The 27,224-nt window shown below is 39.9% G+C and overlaps 1 protein-coding gene across 1 annotated transcript in view; it reads left to right on the top strand.

The window, feature by feature from the left end:
* Prss12 (serine protease 12) overlaps nt 1-27,224 on the top strand; it is a 60,830-nt gene that overhangs the window by 8,205 nt on the left and 25,401 nt on the right. The window contains exons 2-5 of the mRNA XM_052179301.1: nt 8,476-8,626; nt 18,964-19,142; nt 21,150-21,291; nt 24,028-24,224. Coding sequence (XP_052035261.1) covers nt 8,476-8,626; nt 18,964-19,142; nt 21,150-21,291; nt 24,028-24,224 — 669 coding nt within the window. The remainder of the gene's footprint in view (nt 1-8,475; nt 8,627-18,963; nt 19,143-21,149; nt 21,292-24,027; nt 24,225-27,224) is intronic.

Below are 27,224 nucleotides of genomic sequence, written 5' to 3'. Positions count from 1 at the left end.
CTGGTCTTGCTTATTAGCATTCCTAGCTGTAACTTGAGTCTGTTTTAACATTGTGGAACAATAAATTTACATCACCTCATCCCAGGTAAAAGTGAAGTCAGATCATCTTTTCACATCAGGGCATTACATCCAGCCTAACTCACCGTTTCCATTAGTTCCCATCTATAATTCATGGTAATTATTCATTTATTATTCATGTAGCTACCTTTAGTAACAGTAAAAATATGAGTTGGTCTCGTTCAATGTGCGAAAACACTTGAGTTCAAGGTGAAAAGCCAATTCTAGTCATTGATGTTATACTTCCTGGAAATGTATAAATCTCATAAATGATTCCTTAGTTTAAAACGTTTCCTGTGACATCTTATGAAAGAGGGTTTAACCATGGTTAAGCTCTGACTTATAATATTATAATATTAGTTTAGCCCTAGCAAAACAGTTCACAAATATTGTGCCTCCAAACCATTTACCCACAAGCAAAGGTTGCATAGCACTGAAGGATGAAGGGATAAATGATAAGCCTCCAGCCAGTCTCCCAGGAAGAGCCTAGTCATCTAAACCAGGGTGACACCGAGAGGCTGGCTATCACACTCTTCCAGCAAATCCATAAGTACTTCAGGTTGAAAGGTCTGAAACAGAATGGCTCAGATCAAGGTGTTGGCTGGGCCTTTGGTGGTGCAAGGGAAAGGCTTGTTGCAGGTTGACTGCCAGCTTCTCCAAGCTCCCACTTGTATGACTCCAGGGCTCACATGGTGGAGGCCCCATGTGGGTGTCTTTCTGTCTGCATTTCCCCTTCATGAAGTAGCTCGGTCCCTCTAGGGCCCACTGTCATGACCCTGTCTTACTTGACCACCTACAAAGACCCTGTGTGCAAAAAGACTACATTCAGGGAATTAGCACTTCAACATCTTTTGGGGGCTACACAATTCAAAAACAGCCTTAAAGGTGAAAAAAAGACCCTCATCAGGGGGATTTGAATAATTCCAGCTATTCTCTACTCTTGAATGGATGGAGAGTGACAAAATGGGTAAAGAACCTCTTCTTTCCAGCCATCTGATGAGGACTCTTTTTTTTTTTTTTTAAGATTTGGTATTTTTATTTTAAAATTTACAAACTTTATTACTAAATAAAAGTTTTCTGGGGGGGAGGTGCATCGAACTTTATTGATAGCATTCAAGAGAGTAGGGAGGGCTCCCTAGACCTCTCCTGTTATTATGGGGGTCTGGGATGGAAATTGTGAGGGAGATGCTCTTTTTCAAGTAAGAATTCTATGACAATTCAGTGAACTTCTTCATGTACTTCGAATAGGCAGTCTGAAACAGCGGCACGTCACACTGGGGTTTACACCTTCACTATGGAATATGTTTCTGTGCACTAACCCACCCTCTACCCCACCCCCACCCCCCCAAAAAAATCCGAAGCAGAGTCTGAGCTAGAAAAACAATTAGATTTATCTGATTGCCTACCTCAAGCATGCTACCTGCACGTAGTTCTCGCTCATGCCCCCGTACTGGAAATTTTCTGCTCTCTTGTTGACATGTTATTCTATGCTATGCCTGAACGTGCTTTGGTTCGCATATGCACACATATTGTTGGCCACTGGGTTCTGCATATGAGGAAGAACTGTACAATTCTACTTCGAACAAAGCTCTCCATGGGACCAGTTTCTGTAACATGAACCCAGGAATCTTTTGTGTTCTCTTCTCTCTATAAAGCTGAGCATGTATCTACACAAAAAAAGAATATACTCTCAAATGACAGTAAGTTAAATATTTTTTGCCAGAAATTAAGAAAGAAGAATGCTAAGCATTATTGTGTAATGGGACTTCTTTTGTTTTGGGTATCTATCCAGGTGGATACAGTTTTACACAGCCATGACTGGTCTGCTGCAGACATTTATAATAGCTGACGTAGTTGCCCTCAGACCTAGCTTGAAATAGAAAAATGTAATGGTCGGGGTAGTGAAATTGCAAGTATTTAAAAAATAGTACTAAGTTGATTTCCCCTTGTGTGATTTGAAGGCAGTATAGGCTCAAGTCTATGGTCCAGAGAAATGAGCTGCCAGTCTGAGAAACATTGCAGAAGTAGGAAGGCGGGAGGGCTGTCTAAGGGGAAGGGACAGAGCATCTTTGATAACACAGAGTTGTGGCAATTAACAAGTATTTGCTAAGGAAAAAAATGTAGTTTGCAGCTTATGTGGAAAATGGTGCTGTAGGTACGCAGGGCAGGAGCACTTAGTCAATCAGGCTTTGAACTTTATGCCTGGGCTGCTTCTTAACCTTTCTTATATTGAGCTAAGCTTATTGCTCTTTCTCATTTATAACTGGGTACCTGTAATTTGTACATATGTGTGCATACACCTATACACATCCTATCCATAGCCCTACTGAAAATCCATGCGGCCATTAGGACAAAGTCACTCCTGCTGGAGGATCCTGACCAAACGATTGTTCTCCCTTCTCAGTGGACAGAAAGTTGGAGGCTGCCTACGCATCTGCCTGACTCGAATAGTGATCACTGGCATGCTATAGCGCATGCGCAAACACTCAATGTCTTAAAGGTAGATTTTTATAGGGTCTTTCTTTGCCTAGGTTTGGAAGCCAGGAGAAAAGCACTGTTCAGGCAACGATTCATCACGACACAGAAACTTCTTAGTGCTGTTGGATACAGCTTCTCCCATCCACAAATTAGGGAAATTAGTATAGTTTTTACGATCGCGACCATTTTAAGCATCCTAGGATAATAAACACAGGAAGAATAAACTGCTACCTGACAGACATTGTGGGTGACATGACATTGTGGGAGAAGCAAATTGACTTCTCAGAATTACCAGTGTGTATGAATTTGTTAAAAGACAATTGGACAAGCGCTCCTCATCTCTTGACACATCACAGAACAAATTGACCCCAGTCTCTCGCCATGTGTTGCATGCCCGAGAAGGTACGGTGCAGTAGAATCCTGGCTTGGAAACCGGTCCCACTGCCTTTGAACGCTACTTGGGGTTTTCTGTGTCTCATCTCTAAATGTCCCGGTTATTTAGGTGACAAGTTGTTAGGCACTATTCTTTAAATTATTTCTCTTGCTTTTTTGAAAGTATAATATAATTAGATCATTTCTCCCTTCCCTTTCCCCCCTCCAAACCCTCTCGTACATTCCATCTTGCTCTCTTTCAAACAAGTGGCTTCTTTCTTCACCAATTGTTATTACATACATATATGTATACACATAGATATTCCTAATTAATTCAATAAAACCTGCTCGGTCTTGTATGTGGGTTTTCAGAGCTGAACATTTGGTCCTGGATAACCAATTGGTGTACTTTTCCCTGGGGAAGACTATTTCTCCTGGGTAGGAATTAAGTCTCGCTGTTGTATGTTTACATGATTAAGTATAGTTGTAGTGTTTCTGTTATTAGAACATTCTTCTATCTCAATTGAAATGAGTAATTTGGTGGTGGTGGTAATTAATACAGACAATGTATCAATTTAAATGAAATTTCAAATAACATTTGTTATGAATAAATGGATTGTTTGATTGGAACAAGTTGTTGGAAATTTTAAATAAAAAGAAACAAACTTGGTGTTTGTGGTATGCGTAAGATTATATCTGCCTGTAAATTTTGTGATTTAAAATAACCTTGAAGTATTCAAACCCATCAGATATATATGGCTAACTTTTAATTTGGTGTACATATTTGGTGGGTATGCAAATTATCTAAGATTTTTTTAAATAGGGCTTACTTTTCTTTTTAACTTACAAAATGAAGGCCATCTATATAATCTCTCTCTTCCTCCCCTCTCTTCCCTTCTCTCTCACTCTCCCTGTGATGTATATATGCCCGTATATGTGCATTTGCCTGTGTCCACACATCTGGAAGACAGAGGTCAACTTTGAGTGTCTTTCTTTGTTACTCTCCACATTTTTTTCAAGATTTATTTATTTATTTTTATTTTGTTTGTATGTGAATTTTGCCTGCATGAATGTATATATGTGCACTGTACAGAGTGTTTGGTGTATATGGAGGCCAGAAGAGGGTGTTGGATCTCCTGGAACTGGAATTAAGGATGTTTGTCCAATGATGATAACCATTATCAGCTGTTCTGCAAGAGTAGCAAGTACTCTTAATGGATGAGTGTGTATGTGTGTGTGCACGTGTGCATGTGTGCATATCTGTCTTTCCATGTGTGTATATGTGTGTGTGCATGTGTGCATGTCTGTCTCTGTGTGTATATATATTATTTATATATGTATATTTCCTTGAGAATATCATATATTGTATTTTAATCATATCTATTCCCCCACTCTCTTCCTTCAACATCTCCTGGACTACTCCTCTCTCCCTAATATATCCTCCACCATACTTTATTCTGTCTCTGTCTCTGTCTCTGCCTCTGTCTCTCTGTATGTCTTTCTGTCTCTCTGTTTCTCTCTCTCTCTCTCTCTCTCTCTCTCTCTCTTTCTCTCTCTCTCTCTCTCTCTCTCTGTGTGTGTGTGTATACCACACTAAAGTCTGTTAGCACTCCCAAGTGCACATGGATGTGGCACCAGCCACTGAAGCATGAACAATCTACCAGCGGCAACACCCTGTTTTGATCAAATAAAGAATATAAACTATCACCCAGCAAACACAAACCGGAGGAGCCAATATTACAGTTGATATCATCCTTCAGTGCCCTGCCCCTTTAAGCACAAGATCTTAATAAAAGCAGAGCAACCCAACTTTCTGGTTGTGAAGAGAATTCGTAATATTGATTATTGTTTGATCGATAGATGCTGTAGCATGAATAGTTATAGATATTACCATGCTAACCAGTTAAGTGCTGGCTATTTTTAAATTACAATCCATCTGCACCTTTAATATGTATATTGATGAGCTAACGTAGATCCCGTCTGCATGCTATTACTTTATGAATGAGTTTCAAGGTCTTGCTGACACATATTTTAAAATTCTAACATAGAATGGTGGAGTTGGAAGAAATCTTCAAATATCTGAGCTTCTCTTTAAGCTTCTCTTTTTTCACACTGGTTACCGAGCTTAGAGACACACAAGCTCAGAGTGATAGTTACTGAAGGCCAGACTCCATCCTAAGCCTCCCTTGGCCAGGTGACAGAATTCTTGCACAAAAACATCTGGGCTTCTATTTTATATCTGCAAATTGCCTATTTTCCTTTTGGTCATGTCTTAGATAACAAAACCTAATACACGCAGATATCCAAGCCTGGTGGCAGAGCTGCTAGAGTGCTTGTTGCTGTTGCCAAGGACTGGGATTCAGTGTCCTGTGCTCATTTAGTAGTGAACAGCCACTTGCAACTCTAATTACAGGGGGTAATGGTGCTTTCTTCTGATCTCCAGGCCACTAGGCGTACATAGGATGCATACACATACATGCAGGTAAAACGTTATGTACCCAAAATAAATATTTAAAATGTAAAAATGTTGAAGGTTTCTGATTTGATGTTTTAATTTCCTTGATCGATACATATTCAAATGTGTGACGTGTGCATGTGTGTTCTAGTCTTTTTTCTTTTTCCCCTTCCAAACTTATCTTTATTAGTTTCTTCCATTTATAAAAATCCAAATGCTTTGGTAGATTTGTTTTTTTTTTACATTTGATAAAACTAACATCTGCCTTTGGATTTTCAGAGGAAACAAAAATAACAAACCAAACCTCATTATCTGGACTGGGCCATATTCCCATTGATTGGAATGAAGTTTGTTGTCAAGGAGATTTGAAAACATAGTGTTTTGTGAAACAGACATCTGGTGGGTGGGGCGTGACCCAAGAAGGTGGCAGCTGCTATCATGTGTAGCTTTTCCCATCCTAAAAAAAAAAAAAAAATCTTGTTCCACTTTTACTGTGTTCTAAATATGGTTCTAGATGATAAATGTGTCTTAGTTAAACCATTTCCTTAAGTGTTTAAATGCAAAAATAAGTCTGAATGATATTCAACAATATAATTAAATACTGCTGAAAATGAATGCATAACTCTGAATTCTATTTGGTTTTCCAATATCTAATTTTATCATGTTTTCTTTTTATATAACTTGGTTATAAAAAATATTATGCACTGTATATTATGTAGCACATGAAACACTTATTTTGGCAATAGGAGATCATGGAAGGTGCAAGATCATCTTGATACTAAATATAAAGTGCTGCAATTGCGACAGAATGCTTTCCCAATGTATAACTGTCTTAGTTGCTTTCTCATTATTGTGATAAATACCCTGACAAGTGAGACTTAAGGGAGAAAGGGTTTATTTTGGCTCACGGTTTCAGAACGACATGGTGCATCATGGTGTGGGAGATATGGCAGTAGGCAGGGAAGTCATAACCTTCAGAGCAAGTAGGTGGAGCTACAAGCTCTAAGTTCCACCCCCCAGTGACCCATTTCCTTGAGGTTCTGCGACCTTCCCTAACAGCTGCAGGAACTGTGGACCAAGGGTTCAAACACACAAGCCTATAACAAACATTTCACACTTAGACCATTGGAATGGGGTGTAATAATAGTATTAGCAGTTTTCTTTGGGTTGTAGATAGTGTATTTCTTCATGTTGGTTGTTAGCTTGAGTAAAGGCTCGTTCCCACTTACATACTAGGTATAAGGTGATAAGGTATAAAAGTATGCAAATGTTCATCTCTGAATGTGAACAATATATTTGAGTATGTAACCTTCAGGTTTAAGAGGTAACCCAAAGCTAATGGATACACAACATACGGCTTTTTACATTTTCTTTGGTGATAACCTCATGATTAGATATTCTAGGACCTAAAAATGCTAGCTGCCAGTCCATGACAATGTTTGAGTATAGTATAAATGGGGAAAATAGAGGAGTTGATTAAAAACAAAACAAAAACAAACAAAATCGCTCATCACAAGACACCCAAGGGGCCAATTTAGAGGGAGTGCTATGGATTGTGAGGAAGAGTTGGTGGTAGGGATTGGTGTAAGTGTGGTCTGACATTTTTGATCCTTTCTCCGGACTCTGAAATGCCCATAAAGTCTATATGTTGTCTATATTTTTCTTTTCTTTTATTATCCCTATAAATTCTATCTTTTGTCCCACACAGTCTTATTGTTTCTACTTTTACTTATTATCTTTTGCGTAGTATACAAGGAAATAGATTTGCTTGTGATATTTTCATGCCCATTTAGCCAAGCTCTTCTCTGTTGACTTATCCCTGTAGTAAAATTCTTTCCTTTCTATGTTGTCAGAATTTCGGGATCTACAGGCAGACCAGGCTTTGCATGCTCCAAACCTACTAAGGATTAACTGCTCTGTCAGAGAGATGTGTCTGTGGATGTTAAGTAGTTATGCAGGGGCTTCAGAGTTTTCAGATCTACCATAGTAGTCAGCTGACTCAAAGATGCATCTAACTGTTGACCTTAGGCTTAATGCAGTCAATCTCTAAGGTTATCCTCAGTTGATGGAGTTTGCCTCCAGGTACTAAGGGTGGAGCCATCTTTTCCTTCTCCCCAGCCAGGGCTTCAGCTTACTGAACTTTCTGGCATCTAATTCCTTTGCTTTCAAAAACTTTTACCCAAGGCACCCCGGGAAACCCATTAGCTATATCTGTTTACAAACACAACTGATTACTGCTTGCACCTAGAACTGGTTAGGATACTGATTTAGCTCAGACAGTCAGGCAAGTCTTCCTAGGGAAAGGCTGTGGATAGCTGACAACCTAAGAGAGAGACAGGGCATATGAAAGTCAGGGGGATGGATGCCTGCAAGTGTCCTTCCAAGCATGAGGGACAGCAAAAATAAGGATTCTGAAGTGGGAACCAATGTGGGATTTGGGGGGAGAAGGGGCATAGAGGTGAGAGGCGTGTGGTCGTGGCCAAGTGTATGGGTCAGGAATGGTGAGAGATGGTTTTAGAGATGTACAAGGCACCAAGACTGTGGAAATATGGCCACTTGTGGGAGTCCTTAACACAGGACATGAGTGTGAACTACTGACCTGCACCCAAGTGAATTGGAGGTTTAATCTATAATGGCCTCTATTATACTACAATGAAGTAGACTGAACTTTGCGTCGATATCAACCAATGTAAAAGCAATTTCATGTTGAAAACAAATATGTTATAGACGTGAGAACTATGGCTAATGATTACACATCGAAGTTGTTCAATTTATGTTCAATGTTAATTTAAATACAAAATGAATGACTTCAACATAATCTGACGAAAATTAGCTGTGTCTTAAATAATTGGAAGTTGTTCATGTGTCGTTTCTGGAGTTTTCAAAATATGAATTAGGATTATTTCCTAGAAGGAGCTCCTTCTCTAAATATAATTCGATTTGGAGTATTTTAATTGGTCAAGATTCTCATAATATCTGTTAGATACGCATTTGTATGTGCATGCCACTGGTGTAGCTTAATCAATATTAATGGAAGAAAATGGAATATGTGTACTATAATGGAAAAGTACGAAATCGTGGCTTGAAGATGCCTTTGACTTTGTGTCACACAGGCCCGGTGTCACCTGCCCTTCGCCTTGTTGGCGGGAACAGCAGACATGAAGGCCGAGTGGAGCTGTACCACGCCGGCCAGTGGGGGACCATCTGTGATGACCAGTGGGACAATGCGGACGCAGAAGTCATCTGCAGGCAGCTGGGGCTCAGGTTTGCTTTGTGCTGCTTTTGATTTATTTTAATTCTTTTTAATTTTTGGTGGTTACTTCCATATACCAAAGAGGGTATCTATGTTTAAACTGCACATTTCCTTAAACCAATAGAAAAGGCTATTTCTGATCTATACTAGTCTGTAAACTCACTGAAGAGCACATACACATTCTATAGATCTAACTTGCCTGTGTCTGAACTAAGGGGTGTACTGCTTTCATCAGTAGCCTTTATGCTATTCACAAGGAAGGGCTGCTATTGTGTACAGCGTTTGTTGTCCCCTAAGTCACTGGATGACACACTAATTGTTAGCTTACTTTAAATCTAACATTCCAAAAGATTATCTAAACGTTAGAAGATCACTTCCTTTTTTTTGTTAGTTATGTTCTGAGAACAAAGGATGTTTATTCATGTACAAAGGAAGTAATGCCCATGTAGGGAAAGGAATGAAGTGACTAATGAGAACACCAGGGTGAAAACCGACATTCACAATCCTGAAAGGATTGTGATTATTCAGTAATAGTACGCTTTTCTAACATTGATTAACATGGCTAAAAGTTTACCTGGGATTATATGAGATATTTTAAAAGTTAATATATTACATTAAATTATCATTATCATAATTAGCCTAATTCCTCATCATATTCAAGTGTTTGTCATCACTCACACACTATCTTGTACTGAGAGTTGGCCCGCAGGAGGATTTAGTCCCAAGATAATTTAGTGTAGCTGGACGTTGTGTCCCTGAAGTCTTTTCGAACCTATGACGCAGTCTCTTCTGTTTTCATTGCTCAGACTTCTTGAACGAACGCACTAAAGAATGTCCCTGAGTTGGTGTCATTTATTACTTCTTTCATTCTTCCAGGTCCTGAAATTGGAAATGAGTCACGGTGGCTCCATTAGCTCGGAGCTAGCATTCTGCTTAGGTCTTCTCACAGGCGAAGGGTTGCCAACTTAACTGCACTGGGAGTCACGGCCACATACTGCCTCTGTTTGGTTTTATTTCTTTGTTTTATTCCATAACGGCAAGACTAAGATTAAGCATAGAAGTGACCTCTCCCCTTTCTCTGTGTAACTGGATCTAACACCTGGTTTGTAGTTTCTGTGTGGGAAGCGAAGGAGCTTTAGAAATCCTCAAGCAGTGGCTTTGAGCTTAATCACTAGCTGTGTTGGCTGCCACAGTCAAGGTGGGTCAGACAGAGGGCTAGTCAGTTCTTCTTAATAAAACTGTAACAAATTGTGAACTTTGAAGATCATTTTTTATTGTTTGTCTAGGTCTCCATTTCAAGGCCAGTGTTATTAATGTTTCCAACTGTTGCTGTTGGAGATATAAGGGCATGGCAGCATGAACACCTGCAGGCTTGTCCGAAGCTCACCTCCCCCCCCACACACACACCCTCCTCCTTCCTGGGAGTTGTTACAAAATAGCTCTTCCCAGCAGTTTTCTCCCCCGTGACTTGTTTCTAATTTACAGTGATTAGTTATGTAGCAACTACTGTACAGGATACATACGCTGTCAGGGTCAGTCTAACTAGGGAGTGTCAGTTTAAAAGATGTTGAACATTAAAAGTAAGCTGAACATTTGGTGGTGAGATGATCCAGATGCAATTTCCCTACCCAGACCTGCTTCGTTTTATTTAGAGATACCTCTGGATTCTGTATTTTCAAACACTCTAATTTGTATAATCTGTATTTACTGAGCTGTCAGTTACTTATTTTTACGATATGCTAAGTGATTTTCACCTTGACCATGAAGAAATCTTTACCTTTACCCAAAACAGCATTTTAAAGACTAAGCCAATGGCATGTTGTTGTTTTCTCGGAGAGACAAGGTTTCTTTGTGTAGCCCTGGCTGTCCTGGAACTCACTCTGTAGACCAAGCTGGCCTCGAACTCAGAAATCTGCCTGCCTCTGCCTCCCAATATCTGGCATTATATTGACCTTTTATTAATTAAAACTTTTAAGTTTTTGAGACTTTAATACATGGATACACTATTTCCATCATTTCTGTACCTCCTTTCTCCATTCCAACTCCTTTGCCCTGAAACTCCCTCTCAAGTTCTAGAACTCTTTTCAAATTATTATTGTTACATATAAACCTATATACACAAATATATATACAAACTATAACCTGCTGAGTCCATTTAATGCTGCCCATGTGTATGTGTGTTTATGACTGACTACTTGAGATCAAGTGGGTTTGTCTCTGGTGAAGACTGGATCTTCTTTTCTCAGCAGTTATTAATTTCCTGTAGCTATTCTTCTAGGAATAGAGCCTTAAAAGATTTCTCCCATCCACATTGGCATGCCCATGTGTGTTATCCCTGCACTGGTCTTACCCAGGCATCCATGTTATTGAAATTTCTTGGGTATAGCTTCCCTATCTAGAAAACATGATTTGATAGCAGATATCCTGGTCATCTGACTCTTATATCTTTCTGCCTCATCCCAAGCTTTAGATGTAGGAGTCATGCTGAAGACGTATCAGCTGAGGTTGGGCACCCCACAGTCAGTTGTTCTATGCATCCTTCCAGCTGTGAATTTCTGTAATTATCTTTATATGGCATAAAGAGAAGTTTCATTGATGAGTGGCCAGAGTTACACTTATCTGTGACAGTGATAGGTTTTTCTCTAGGGGTCATGACCTTACAAGTCATGGGTAATTGGCTAGATATACATTATCAGACATGAATTCCCTCCTATTCAGTAGACCTTAAGTCCAATTAGATGATTCTTCATTATCCCCAAGAAATAAGTACCTGTTGATTGCATCATTAGGGATATTTGGCCATGCTGTTCGTTGTTGCTGTTTGGACAGGATATTGATTGCTTTTCTCCATTGTTAGCTTGCATAGTACCTTCAGATGCTGTAAGCTCGTCCTGGTGAGGAGGCATCTACGTTATTCCAGCTTAGTTCCCCAACCTCCTCAATCAAAAGTGTGTGGTGTCCTCAGTAAAATGGTTTTACCTAGGAGGCCACCAAGAGTAATAGAAACAGTCTATGTTGTTCTGGGCATCTCTTGGATTCCCTTGTGATTTTAATATTTCCAATAAGGATTACTCAAAACCATGAGACAGATAGAAAGGCAATACTTTTAGAAAAATGCATATTAAATTTAAATGACATATGGAATGTTCAGGATACATGGACTTCTCAAGTGATTATAAAAGTTCCGTTTGTAGTGTGGCATACTTTCGTGAAAGACAAAATGTATTTTCATTGTAAAAATAATTCCTAAAAGGGCCTTGTTGACAAACAGTCTAGAAGCTGGAGAGGAGACTCACAGCACACTCACCAGGAAGCACACTCTCTTCAGGATTAGCTCAGTGCTTCCTTTCTTGATTGAAGACTGCTGACTCCTGACATTCGAGTGTCCCGTCACTCAGCTCAAATTCTCATCTCCGTCTCTCTCGTTTTTTTTTTTTTTAAACTTTTTATTTTGAGAAAGAAACTAGCTTACCCAGCCTGCCCTTGAACTCACCTTGTAGTCCAGGACAGTCTGTAATTTGTAATCCTCCTGCCTCAGTCTGCCACACATCTGGGAGTGATTTCAGAGGCTTCCTTCTTTGGTCAGTTGGCCCCTTTTGCTTTGGGGCCTGTGATGAGGCAGACCATCACTTTTAAACAAGTTCCTTACCTCAGGGCTGGGAGGTGAGGGGAAAGAAGAGGGAAGAGCTCAGCGTCCCACAGTCTTCCCTTAATGACCTAAGGCCTCCCACTGCTCATCCGTTTCCCCACTGAAGGCTGGTGATGCTGTGGCAAGGCTGCAAAGCCCTCCCGAAAGCCCTAAGCAACAAGCAACCATCCAGTCCTCATGCAGTTCTTTCACCTGGATTATCCTTCCCTCAGAGCTTGTATGCAAGTGCTACTATGCAAATCCTCTTCCTCCGGGCTTGCTCATTGAAAGTCTAAGTACCTTTGGGTGAAACTGTCTTTAAAGGTCCACGGCTGATAGAGGGCAGTGACAGCGTAGTTGTTTCATGCTTTATTCATGCTTTGTTCTTAGGTAATTGTCCTCTCGCTTTTGCTTGCTTTGCTGAAGGGAAACTGCAGGGTGCGCCGTCACTTGAGTGCTAGTTACAATTTCCTTGTGAGGTTCTGTCATTTTGACCCTCATATTTTTAATAGCCTCTGTGTGTTTCGGTAGCTGGAAAGCTTTCTAAATGCAAAAGGAATTATCGTACTTAAGATACTTAAGATACTTAAATTTGATTAACTCAGAGTGTGGGGACCGTGAAGAGAAAAAAGGGAGACAGGCAGATGCTGCCCAATTAGATAACCTGGGGACGCGGGATGTGCTCAGTGAAATTCAGGTGGGGACATTTTCAACTTCCTTTCTGTGAACTTATATTAAAAGCATTTCCTCATGGCTTTAGAAACCATTAAAAGCACAGCTTAGCATGACATCACATTTCATTGTGTTGAAGTTCCATAATTTACATAGAAATTTAATTATTTTAAATGTTTCTTTCCATTAGTGTTCCCCACCCCCCCAGAGAGAGCTATAAAATGCTCCTACAGAATCATATTAAATAGGTAGAATAAAAATTATTTTGAATAAGTTGCTTTTAGTTTTTTTTTAAATTCCCTGTCCATTAAAAAATCTTAGAAAAAGTACAATGAAAAAATTTCTAGATATATGGAGTTGCTTGACCACAGAGGGAAGTTTGTTAACAGATGGGAGAGTTAAGCCCGCTAGGAGCCATGTTCTTGATTCTATTCTCTTAGAGGGAAACAGTCTTGACTTGGGGCTTCATCAATAGAGGATGTTTTTTTTCACTCATGCTATACTCCATTAAAAGGCAGAGCTACAACCCAGATCTGAAATAAACGGAGAAGAAAGAAAACGGTACTGATGGTGTTTTGGCTGGACTGTTAGACATAGCATCTGTCATCAATTCAAAATACCCCAGGAGGCTCCAACACACGAGATGTTCAGAGCCTGTTTGGGAGCTGCCATTTAGACACACTAGGATTCTGGGAAAGCTATTTAACTGTCAGCCTCCGTTTTCTTGTCTGTAAACTTGGTGTTATAAGATCATGAATGTGTGGGGAAAGATTAAATCAGTTAATATGCACAGTGCTCTTAGACCAGTGCTGGGCAAGACATAAGGAGTCATTGCAGATTGGGAGTCTCTGGTGATAGAGGGGACTGCCACCCAGATAGACCCAGTATACTGATCAGTACAATGAGTTACTATGGCCATAGGTCACAAGTGTCACAAACTGGTATGTGCAGTTAAAGAGCCAGTCCTTTATAAATCTTTTTTAAAAAGGTTTATTTATTTTTATATGTAAGTACACAATAGCTGTCTTCAGACACTCCAGAAGAGGGCTCAGATCTCATTACAGATGGTTGTGAGCTACCATGTGGTTGCTGGGATTTGAACTCAGGACCTTCGGAAGAACAGTCAGTGCTCTTAACCGCTGAGCCATCTCTCCAGCCAGAGCCAATCCTTTATAACCTGAAGATATATGCTTCTTAACTGACCTTCCTTGTCTACTTCAAAGAGTGGTCAAGTTTGGGTCAGATGATGGCATTTATTTGGCCTTGTCTATCTATAATGAGTCCATCCACTTTGATTAGCAAAGAGAACATGTTGGATAAGGATCAGACACAGAATGAAACTAGACAGTGTTCATTGGGAATTGCTGTCACCTAGGTCAAATGGCTTCACACAAAACAAGCCAGTGCATTACATCCTAACGGTGTTTCCCATAAGCTTTCTCTGTGGTCAGGGCACGAAAGGGTTGAAGTCCTGGAGCTTCAGCAGGATACTGGCAGGCTAGTGTGAAAATGATTTCCACAGGGGAAGGGCAGTGCACACATGGCTCACTGAATTCATACAGAACTTTTTGAAGTCGTAGCTTGTGAGTTTTGCTTTTCCCCAGTACTGTCTGATCCCTTTAGGAGAAGTCATACATTTCTTTGTTTTCCCTGTGAAAAACAGTAACAGGTCACTAGAAAATCCTGGCTGAAGGAATGTGTATATATGTATGCGTGTATGTATATATGCATAAATATGCACATGTGTCATCCTAGTTTTCATAAATGCAAATGTTAAACTAGAAAACTAAGTTAATGTTGCATAATATTTTTCTGCTTGATGCTTCCCCCTTGTTAGGATTCTGTCTAAGCTCCACCCCACAGTTACCTGGCAACAGCCAGGTAGGCCTGGCCCACTGGCCCCTCCCCTCTCTCTCTTATTCTCTCACTCTCAGCTTCTCTCTTGCCCTCTGGGCTCTTCTCTCTCCTCCTCCCCTCCCCCTCTCTCCACGTGGTCAGGGCCGGCCTCTGCTTCTCTACTCTCTCCCTCTCTCTGCCTTTCTCTGCCTCTACTACTCCCTTAACTCCCCTCCCCATGCCCCAAATAAACTCTGTTCTATACTATACCAGCATTTGTCTGGTCCCTCAGGGGGAAGGGATGCCTCGGCATAGGCCCACTGAGGCACCCCCGACCCCCCACACCGTCCTACAACATATTCTCACACCTCTTTCTCTTTTTATGATCACAACACCCCTCATGTTTATTATTGTTTTTATGATCCATTATTTTAATTAAATATTTTTGAGATGTTTAACATGATATTGTTTTGGTGAAAATATGGAAATATTATAAAACAGAAAACAAAATAAGCATTGGTGCTTCAGAAATACTTTGGCCTGAGTAACTTCTTTCGGGTCACGGTTCAGAATTGCCACTCCCTACTACTGGATCCTTTAAGTACGTGAGGCAGGCCGAAGGCAAGCAGCGAGACTCATGCTTTTATCTGAGAAACTGCAATGCAATCACTCAGTGTTTGAATCCAACAGAGTTAAATTATTCTGCCCCAGAGTGTGGGCTTACTCCCAGTCAACAGGTGACACCCGTCTTTGTGTTCTTTTTCCTTGGGGATAGAAAGCCTTTGCCAGAGTTTTGCATTCAAATAGTATTAATCCTTTAAATCTGTGAAAAAATGTGACAGGTAAGAATGCTTTATTTTGCTTGAATTGGACCACTCCAGAGGCTGAGCATCCTACACAGTCAGTGCCCACAGGTAATTCTTTTTCCACTCTAATCTATCCGTTACCCTATTATTTTTGAAATTGGTTGTTTTCTTATTCAATAAAATTTAATAAGATTCCTATCCTCGGTAATTACCAAGAATTGGTTTGGTTGCTGTTACATATTGCAAATATTTGTTCTAAAGTGTTCTGTTTGCCCGTGTGGTAGTTTCCAATTTATATGTACTCAAATTGAACCTCTTTTTAAGCTTCATTTTCTGCCTTCTGGCCTTCCTGTCTTGTTGAGAGGATATCTCTTATATCCAAGGTTATAAGAACAACACTCCCGTTATTTTAGCTTAGTAACTTTTTACTAATCTCTCTCTCTCTCTCTCTCTCTCTCTCTCTCTCTCTCTCTCACACACACACACACACACACACACACTTCTCCCCCACACACACTTCTCCCACACATACACTCCTCTCTATCCCCTCCCCCCTTTCCATCTTTAAACCATCTGGATTTAATTTAGTTTCTGCTAAGAGTTTGGGATCAAATTTTACATCATCCCCTGGTGTTTTGGTTTCTTTCTTGCCCTATTGTAGTCAGTGAATTGTACCGACTGAAATTTTTCCTTGATACCTTTTCGTGGTGCAAAGCTCTAAGGAGGAGGTCAATTTGCCTTCCCCTCAGCCTGGCTCCCCCATGACCGGCACAGTTGCCCAATCAGGGCTCATTGTGTCCCCTGAATCACCTTCTGTGCTTGCTTCCGTCAATCCCTTTCTTGTAAAGGGGCGTGTTTCAGTTACCGTTGTTGTTGTGTGATAAATTATCGCCCTGAAAAACAAATAGCAGAGAAAGAGGGTTATTTTTGCTTATCGTTCCAGAGTGATAGACTCTATTAGGTTGGGGAAGTCATGTCAGTAGTCACGGGAAAGCATGGCGGCGGGGCAAGCTTTGTGACATCCAGAAGCTGGCCAAATACACATGCATCACACACAGGAAGCAGAGAGAAAGAACAGGAAGTGGAGCCAAACTATAAAATCTTAAAACCCCCAAAGTGGTAATGTGCTTCCTCTAGTGAGGCTCCACCTAGGAAAGATCCCATACCTCCCCACACAGCACCACCAGCTGAGGATCAAATGTTCAGGTTTGTGAGCTTGCAGGGCATCTCTCATTGAAACCATCCTAAAGCAGATGCAAATACTTCAGGCTTCAACACAGTTTTACTTTTCTAAGTCGGATTTCAGTTGATGTCGGACATCACCCATTACATTATCATTTTGATCTTCCCCTTCCCATTGGCCATTCAGAACTTGTACAAATCCCTCTTAGTGTAATGGCAGCATGACAATAGGTGGCGTTCAGGATTCTGTCTCTGGGGCATCTTTTGCTGTTATCTGACCCAGAGCTGTCAGCTAGGGCTTCCGCTGTCCCATCCTGAATCCTTCTAAATAAGGAGTCATAAATCTCAGGCCGAGAACTCAAAGCAAAGTCATTCATAAGTTAACTAATTTTATTAATACCATTCACTTTAGGCTATCGTGGTTGGAATTTTCTTTATATCTGCTCAATAGATCCTGGTCTTTCTTACTTGTTGGGACAAATTGTTAAGAGCAGAGGAGTCCAGGAGCAGAATCCAGTGTCTGGATTCTGATTTTTAAAATGTTTTAGCTTAACAAAGGGAAATGCACTTTTCTTTTTCTTAACTCCCTCCAAAGCCCCTCCCCCGCAGGCATTGCTCAGTCCATCCCTTTGGCACTCTCTGAACTGTGTGCAGACTTAGCGAGGCCATAATGGTGTAATTATGCCCTACGTGTTTGTCTTGGTCTTATTTAAAAAGAGGCTTAATTTTAAATGTCGTTTTCAACATGACCACTCTTGAGACCCCTACAACCTCTATAATACCTAATAAAATGAATCAAAAAAGGTCTGTCACCATGAAGTTGCCTGCATCAGCCACTGTCATCATTGCACTGGGTAGCACACCCACTCAGTAAACATTTTTCTTTTAATATGTTTTTGCTGTAAGAGTTACAACATAATGCGTAAGGGAATAGGCACACTATCAATGAAGAGCTGAAGATATACATGTTAAAGTCCAAGGACAAAGGCAGCCATGGGGGCTGAAATGCCATCTCTAAAGTCAGTCATTTCAGCAGGGGATGGCCGTCTTCACGGAAGTAGGCCACATTTGGAATTGTAGGAGAAGTTCGTTAGGAGTAAACTTGTGCGATGCTGTTTTTGTCATAAATAGACTTGACTGAATAACAGGAGCTGAAAATCACAACAGCTTAAACACATTTAATCGTGCACTTAGAGAATCATGTCTCTTAGAGAAGAAAGCAGAGGCAGCCAGCCATCTAGCTTGGCAGGTCCACCATCATTGGGACCTCTGATTCTTTCTTGCTTCCACTTCTGGGCCCTTACAAGAGCATCTTGTTGGACAAGGTGTTCATGCTTCTGTTCCAGCACTCCAGAGCCTGAGGCAGTAATCCTGTGAATTTAAGGCTAGCCCGGACTACATAGATGATTTCAGAATAGTCTAGGCTATGATTTGAGACCTTGTCTCCAAAGAGGTGCATGGAGGAGGCACAGCTTGCTCCAGTGTAGCCTCTCCAGTCCCAGCCATTACCTTTGCTGTAGGTCAGTATGAAGGAGAGAGACTGAGGGTGTTGCCTTCAAATGATCCATAGCAGTTTCTGTCTAAATAGCACCGTTGAAAACATAATAGTATGGGCTGGAGAGATAGATGGCTCAGCAGTTAAGAGCACTGACTGCTCTTTCAAAGGTCCTGAGATCAAATCCAACAACCACATGGTGGCTCACAACCATCTGTAATGAGATCTGATGCCCTCTCCTGGTGTGTCTGAAGACAACTACAGTGTACTTAAATAAATCTTTTTAAAAAAAAAAACATAATGGTAAAGTTTTATTTTGAGATGACAAAGAACTTCAGCAGACAGAAGGTATAGTGAACAGCAACGGGAATGACTTAATGTACTTAGACATTGTTAAAACGGTGTTTATGTCATGTCATAAACAGCCCTCTGGTAGGAGGTTTGAGGATGTGGTGTTTTTTTTTGGGTAATCAATACTGTACTGTTTAAAACACTGAGATTATGTTATTAATGCAAAAAGGAGGGTAAAGGTTGAGAAATAGCAAGCATTTTAAAATTCATGTAGTGGAGAACCAAAGAGAAGAAAGACCTTCAAGAATAACCTCTGGGGTAGATTAGGGAGTGGGCGGAATCACCGAGTGTTTGCTGCAGCTGGGGAGGGGTGGGGGATAAGATGGAAGGATCTTTCTTGGTTGAATCCAGAATGCAACTGTTTGTATGTTTGTCCAGTGGCATCGCCAAAGCATGGCGTCAGGCACATTTTGGGGAAGGATCTGGCCCAATATTGTTGGATGAAGTACGCTGCACCGGAAATGAGCTGTCAATTGAGCAATGTCCAAAGAGCTCCTGGGGAGAGCATAACTGTGGGCATAAAGAAGATGCTGGAGTGTCTTGCGTCCCTCTGACAGGTAAGGGCGTCACTTCCGGAATGTGCTGCCCTCTGCCCTCCTGACCAGAACTGCCTAAGCTTCCGTTCTCAATTCAGACATTGTCAACAAGCAGACAGAAAACACTCCCAAACAGAAATTAAGATAAAATCAAATACATCTTTTATTTCAAAATATAATTTCTTCGCGCACTTATTTCTAAAAGTTTCTATTTAAAGTCCACCAAAGCTCTGTTGCTGCAATATGTAATACCCAACACTCAGAATTAGTGTGTAATTATTCATACCAGACATTAGGTGTCAGTATATTACATCTTTAATCCTTTCGGATGGTAACCAGTCTTTCCCAGAATGTGTGCATAGCTGCAGTTCAACTGTGTGGATGTGATTGCTGATGAAAGAAAACTGATAAAGAAACCAACCTAGCTTTGCAATCACATTTTAGACTAATGCGCATTGCAGGTGTCTGTTCATAGGGGCTGTGTATCATCCAAGAGAATGCTTTGAATGGTTTTTATTTTTGTATATTTGTGTGTGTGTGTGTGTGAAAAAGTAAAAGAATTAGTACCCATGGAATTCTATCTTATACATCTTTTCTTATGCTCTTGTTTATGTGAGCAACACGATGCGTTTATACATAATAGAAACTTTCAGTTTACACCAAAGTTAAGGCAGAGAATTTCATTTCCTTGAGGCTCCATTGCCCCCTTTTTCAGATGAGATATTCTTGTTAGTGCCTTAGTAGGACACATGAGACAATAGGCGGTACAATATTTCGCAGACAATAACATTTCATTATGAGACGGGTTTTGTGTCCAGAGACCTATGAAAAGTATGCTTTACCCTCTGGTAGTTGTACTTCATGAGAGGTATTTGGATTGGGGGTTGGATGGGGATGGTGGAAATAGCTTTTAATCTACATTTTCGGGGAATGAAATATTGTGCTTTCTGCTCTCAAGCTTCTTTTTTTGTAGAATTCTCCTTGTATAATTACTCATTGAGCTAATAAGACTCAAATTTCAGATCTGTGTTATGAGTAAAAGAACAAAGGCAGCCGGGCGGTGGTGGCGCACACCTGTAAACCCAGCACTCTGGGAGGCAGAGGCAGGCAGATTTCTGAGTTCGAGGCCAGCCTGGTCTACAGAGTGAGTTCCAGGACAGCCAGGGCTACACAGAGAAACCCTGTCTCAAAAAAAATCAAATCCTAAAAACCAAAAAAAAAAAAAAAAAAAACCAAAAAAAAAACAAACCAAAACAAAAAAACAAAAGACAAAGGCAAGATGTGCTTTTATCACTCATGGGTGTCTGACAAGATAGATCACTCTTTATCCAAAGTAGAGTTTCCTGCATTCTTAATTCAGTATTTTGATTCACGCTTAAAAATTTGAAATGCCATCTGTATTTCACTATATGTCTTGCTGTTTCAATGAAAATGACCACTGTTGTTTAGATTTGAAAGGAGTGAAATTATGGGGAATTTCCTGGGTAGGATTTAATATCGAAAATAAAAATATGTTCTTAGAAATTACATCAGAATATATTTTCTACTTAGAGAATAGAGTACAAATATCAGGAGGACAAAGGTGTTAATCTTTAGAAAGAGTACAGTAACCTCATTTTAGAGACACAATTCTAGATTATCAAATAGCTCAGAGGGAGGTCTGAATACAGTGGTACATCAGGCCAAACAAAGGTTTGTTCTTTCCTTCCTTCCTTCGTTTCTTCTTCCCTTTCTCCCTCCCTCCATTCCCTCCCTCCTCCCTCTTCCTTCCTGCATCTTTCTTTCTTTCTTTCTTTCTTTCTTTCTTTCTTTCTTTCTTTCTTTCTTTCTTTCTTTCTTTCTTCCTTCCTTCCTTCCTTCCTTCCTTTCTTTCTTTTTCTCTCTCCCTTCCTCTCTCTTTCCCTTCCTCCTTCCCTCCCTCCCTCTCTCCCTCCCTCCCTCTCTCTCCCCCTCTCTTTCCCCCCTCTTTCTTTCTCTCTCTCTCTCTAAGTCTCTAGTTTGCTCTGTGTCTTTATCTCCTTATCACAGATGGTGTCATCAGACTGGCAGGAGGGAGAAGTGTCCATGAAGGTCGTTTGGAGGTATACTACAGGGGACAGTGGGGAACAGTCTGCGATGACGGCTGGACTGACATGAACACATATGTGGCTTGTCGACTTCTGGGATTTAAGTAAGGCTCACTGGTGTGGGGACATTGAATGCCAAGACACATCTTTAAAGTCAGAATTACTGCATAATCCGTACCTTTAATTTCTAAAAACAGATATGCATGACTTAGATGCTTATCTATGTGTCTTGTATTTGCTTATCATCTGTCACCATCATCGTCTATAATTTTGTCATCTTTTACTTGTCATATTCATAATGCCCACCTACCAATCTATCTACCTATCCATCTACCTACTATCTACTTACCTACCTACTTACCCCAGCTATCTACCTACAAATGAAATTATGATTAAAACGACATTTTTAAAGATAACGACTAACCATCTCTTGTCATTTATTTCACGGACCTTTCTTACCAACATCTCTTTTCTTGAACAAATTGGTTGAAGTTATGAGTGACTTCTAGTGCACTCCTTTGTCTATTCAGGCAAGCTTTCTGAATGCTCGCTTTTATTATGATGTATTTTTACTACTAGATGTTATAAGTTTTGACATCATTGTGTCTACGATTTCAGCAGTTTCATTGAGGAATGTTGTGGTGTCACATGGTTTTTTTTCTTGGACCATGATAATAATTGACACTTTTGTTGGAAAAGAACAGCCCTCTTGTCATGAGATGGCCTTTAGAACTAGCCTTTGACCTTGCCCACTTGCAATCTGAGTACCACACTTTGAGAAGTATGTCATGGTACATGCATAATACATTCCAGTGTAAAGACTTAAGTTGATCAAAGTAACTGGAAAGATGACCTTGAGGTAAATATTCAAATGAAGCCCATGGATGCCCCTTTATTCTAGTGTTTCTTATTTCTATGTAATTATTTTAAAAGTTGGTGAAATTCCTTAATGTCAGCTTGAAATACAGTTAATTGCAAATACTCACTAAGCCTTTAATTATATAGCTTTTAAGCTAGATAGAGCTATGTTTAAATTTGCATTTAAAACAAAGTTTGCAAAAGAAACTTCCCATTCTTACATATCTTTATACCTGACATGTGCAGTTCTGTATCAGAAATTATGTTAAAACTGTGATTTTTATAGACATTTGCTTTAGTTTTATAATGGTACAGAGTTACATGTTTTGGAGTAAACTCTCACACCATGATTTAATTATATTCAGGTTAATTTTCTAGGGTAAAGAGTAACTTTCAGTTTACTCATAAATAATGCTATTGTAAAGATACAAATGTACAAATTAACTGAAGTTTATAAACTTGGGCAAGTAGCAGTTGTTGAAATTATTAGGTCAAGGGGTATAATTGCCAAATACATATGACCATTTAGTTAATAAGAACGTCTTAGCGTACGCCATGTGGTGCTGGATGAGCATGCTACGCTGATGATTTAGTCTCAGAAGTGGGAATTTATTTTCACATTTGTTTTCTCATTGTGAAAATAATCAAGTAACACTTAAGTTTTCCTCCGTATTTTATAGTTTAGTTTACATTTAGTTCATACTTCAGTTGTAGGGACCCGTGCCATTTTCTCTCCTGGATAAATTATCTGGACTTAGGGGAACTTAAACATGTTCTCATTTATGTGCCAGTGTGAGCGTGCACCACAATTAAGTTACAGAGGAAGTTCTGAAAGCGGTGATTCACTTGGAATGAGAAAGAGTAAACTTGGTTTCTTTGTATAAATGCAGACCCGGGCTAACAAAACTTCCTGTTATAAGTTCCGTGACTGAATTAGACAGAGAGAACTAAGATTAATGCGCTGGCTAGGAAAATACTTTAAGTCAGGAGTGACAGCAATATGTGATGTAAGTTCATTGGTTGTTGTGAAAAAAAATTGATAAATTAGACAAATGACCTTCAAATAACTACCTAAAAAATGTTGCTTTAACTTATTAAAAATTTTATCTAGTTAGAAAAATATAATGATTGCACAGTCAAACTATTAGGAGAATTCATGGCAAATGGAAAAATTGTCTTATGTCCTTAGTAGAGAGGTAATAAAGGTATCAACTGAGGGGAGGGACTGGCCCAAGATTTCTGATTGAGAGGTGAATTTCACAGACTCCGAGAATTGAAGGCACTTTGCTGATCTTTAAGTTTAGTGATACCTGCCATGATTCTAAAAGAATGAACAAAATAGCAAGAGAAGGGTGAAAATAAATGCAGTTACCGAATTTCCAGCTTTTCAGTTTTATAGATTTCACAGCCTAGCACTTGTTACAATACATAATATAATGTAACAAAGTCAATTGGCACACGGTATCATTTATAAAAATTTTTGTGCATTAAACTTACATAACCTTATGAAAGGAACACTCGTCATTCTTACTTTGGTGGACCAACAGCCAGTTTTTAATCCATCATTGGGTCCTGATTGTGAGTAGTCACTGAGTTAGAGAAGGACTCTGGAGAGCCTGAGGGAAGCTGATGAACTCAGACCAACAGAGACCCAAACCAAACAATCGTCTTCTCTCTCTACTTCACAGAGTTATTCCACAGTGAGGAATTTGAGGTTTATCTCTTTGCACGCTCCCAGGCAGGTGGGTTAAACTGTAGTCAAAACACAAGAATGAATTACGGGGTTAGTTACTCATCAAGTTAACCAAAGGACATTAAGCTAATTCAAATTCACAGCAAAACAAGCACAGTTGGGTCTCCGAGGCCAGAGAAAGGTCAGATTCTCACCCTCTGAAGTCACGATACTAGATTAGGTTGTTTTTACTGGTCCCTCAATGCATGGGATAACAGTTCTGCTAAGTGCATTCATTTCATTGCCACAGATATGGCAAACAGTCCTCTGCGAACCATTTTGAGGGCAGCAACAGGCCCATATGGCTGGATGATGTCAGCTGCTCAGGAAAGGAAGCCAGCTTCATTCAGTGCTCCAGGAGACAGTGGGGAAGGCACGACTGCAGCCACAGGGAGGACGTGGGCCTCACCTGCTACCCTGACAGCCATGGACATGGGCTTTCTCCAGGTAAGGACAGGATGTTGCTCTCGGGTTACAGACATTCACTGTTCCTCCAGCCAGTGCTCTGGAATGTGAAACATTTTCCATCCTTGACTTAACTGTCAAAAGGTCTGTTTTCCAAGAAAAATAACCTTTTGAGTTCTCAACTACCATGGCATGTCTAATTCTGGATTTGTTTTTCATTAAACATCTAGATTGCTCAATTAAAATAATTATAATTCAATCCCAAGAATTTATACGATAGAAGGAGAGAACCAATTCTTTTAGGTTATCTACCTACCTTGACAATCAATGGTCCTGGAAATGGGTCCCAGAGAGATTTACATGTGTGTGTGCGCGCACACACACACACACACACACCAAAGATTAAAAAATAAAATATGGTTTGTCATTTTTTTTTAAAAGTCTATAAAAAGTTAGGACTGGAGAGCTGCCTCGGTGGTAAAGAGCACTGTTCTTCCAGAAGCCTAATGCTTAATTCTAAGAAGCCACATGTCAGCTCACCCCTCCCTCACTGTGAGCACAGTCTTGGGTGATTCCAGTCCCTCTTTCCTCTATGTAGGAACCAAGCATGCACAGACATATTTGCAAATGAAATATCTATACACTAAAAATAAATTAAATAAAAAATAGAATAGACATTTTTTAAAAACTATTGAGATAGACCATGGAGATCTAATTCCACATAGATATAGTTCCCTAACATTAAAACAAAGATTTAAAAATGTAAACAAAATGAAAACTAAGAATCTTAAAAAATTTAAGAGACATTAATAAGAAATATAAAGCTTCCAATGTTCTGTTACACACATTGCTAAAACTTGCCAGCGTTTGAATGCTACTCGTTAGAAGTGCATAGAATATTCACTTAAACATTTGCTGGTTTTGACTTGGCTATGTGATTCTCTCTCCTGTCTCATGAAGTAATCCTGACCAAGGATTTAACTTAAAGTTTGAATCATTCTGGATACAAGGAAGGACAGAGAACTAAAAAATTAACTTGCCATTATTTTTTTCTGTCTTCATTAGGACGTACGTTATACTGAATTAGGACACATCCCAATGGCTCCACATTTTATTTTTCACACTATGAGAGTCTCAGAGAGGGCTTTAAACAGCACCACATGGTTTTGGGGGGGGGGAGGTAAATTTGGGTATAGAAAAATAAAATATGTTCATCTTGACAACACATTTTTTTAGGTAACAAAGATCAATTCATAAAGCCAGAATCCTATATGTTGTTTTAAACATGTATTAGGATATATTTTGGTCATCAGCTCCCTGATTCCACCTCCGTGGTTGTTCTGATCATTTTTACCCTTAAGTTTTCACTAGTTAAATTCTCCTGAAGTCAGAAGACCCTTCCAGTATCTAGGCAACCAAAGCTGTATGTATCAATTTGCTTGCGTTGCTGTGAAGTCCACAGATGGAGTGGTGTCAACACAGATATTTATCATCTCCAGAAGTGAGGCATTAAACCCCAGGGTCTCAGTGAGATGGCCGCTTGAGAGGGAGCTCAGAAGCAGGCATGAAAAGGATACAGATTCTCCTGGTTCCTGTCCTTGACTTGTGGCTGGGAGGTCTTCTCTGGGTGCCTGTGTGCTTAGTCTTTCCTTTTAAACTAAGTCTGCCTTCTTTTCCATGAGGACACCACTGTATAGACCTGGGATGTGGCTCCATGGCTGCACCTGTCTGTCCTGGAGAGTGAATCTCCGTAAAGGCCCCGGGTGACCCCGTTCATCTACCTACCATGATCTCCATGATGTCTATATTTGTATATGTCCATATGTCTGTCTATCTGTCTGTCAACCTATCTTTTGTCTGTCTATCTATCTATCTTTCTATCTATCTATCTATCTATCTATCTATCTATCTATCTATCTATCTATCTATCATCTATCTATACTGGCTGCTTTTGTTTGTCAACTTGACACAGGCTGGAGTTATCACAGAGAAAGGAGCTTCAGTTGGGGAACTGCCTCCATGAGATCCAGCTGTGGGGCATTTTCTCAATTAGTGATCGAGAGGGAAGGGCCCCTTGTGGGTGGTGCCATCTCTGGGCTGGTAGTCCTGGGTTCTATAAGAGAGCAGGCTGAGCAAGCCAGGGGAAGCAAGCCAGTAAGGAACATCCCTCCATGGCCTCTGCATTAGCTCCTGCTTCCTGACCTGCTTGAGATCCAGTCCTGACTTCCTTTAGTGATGAACAGCAGCATGGAAGTATAAGCTCAATAAACCCTTTCCTCCCCAACTTGCTTCTTGGCCATGATGTTTTGTGCAGGAATAGAAACCCTAAGACTCTATCTACTCTATCATCTATCTATCTATCTATCTATCTATCTATCTATCTATCTATCTATCTATCTATCTATCTTTTATCTATTGTGGTAGAGATGGAACATTTTATCATTAATGCAACTTCAACTTAATTTACGAGAAATCAGTTTCTTAGTTTTAAAATATTAATACATTTAATGATTTAAGTCCTTCATTTGAAATAAATAGTTGAGAAGGTTTTAGAATTTTTCCAATAGCTGACCTCCATGCCATGCTTTCTAGCAGCCTTCCCAGCTCCATTACCACCTATGCCAATGTTTATACCTTCCTAAAAATTCTAACTTCGAATTATATATTCCTGCTATGTACATGACTTACAAAAAAAACTTAAAACAAAAGAACACTGTTAATGCTCTATTACTACTTAGAAGTTATAATAAAAGTGGCTAGCTTATGATTTGAGCCATACATCTATCTGTTTTTTGTCTGTCCATCCATCCATCCATTTATTCTTGTCCTCTGCATATGAGGCATTTCCAAATGCCAGGAACAGAAAGTTGAGCAAGATGAGCCCATTGATTGTAGGGCTTTAATAAAGTCAGCAAGAGTGTACAGGATGTTACTGGTCTTTCATCTCCCTCTCCAAAGGAAGGATCGGTAGGTGATTTTATACCTGATGATTAAAAATTGTATTGCATAAGGTTTTCATGCTTTGACATAACCTGGCTTGCT

Source organism: Apodemus sylvaticus, chromosome 4, assembly GCF_947179515.1.
Source record: "Apodemus sylvaticus chromosome 4, mApoSyl1.1, whole genome shotgun sequence".
Classification (NCBI taxonomy): Eukaryota; Metazoa; Chordata; class Mammalia; order Rodentia; family Muridae; genus Apodemus; species Apodemus sylvaticus.
This window is presented reverse-complemented; position numbering and strand designations above follow the sequence as displayed.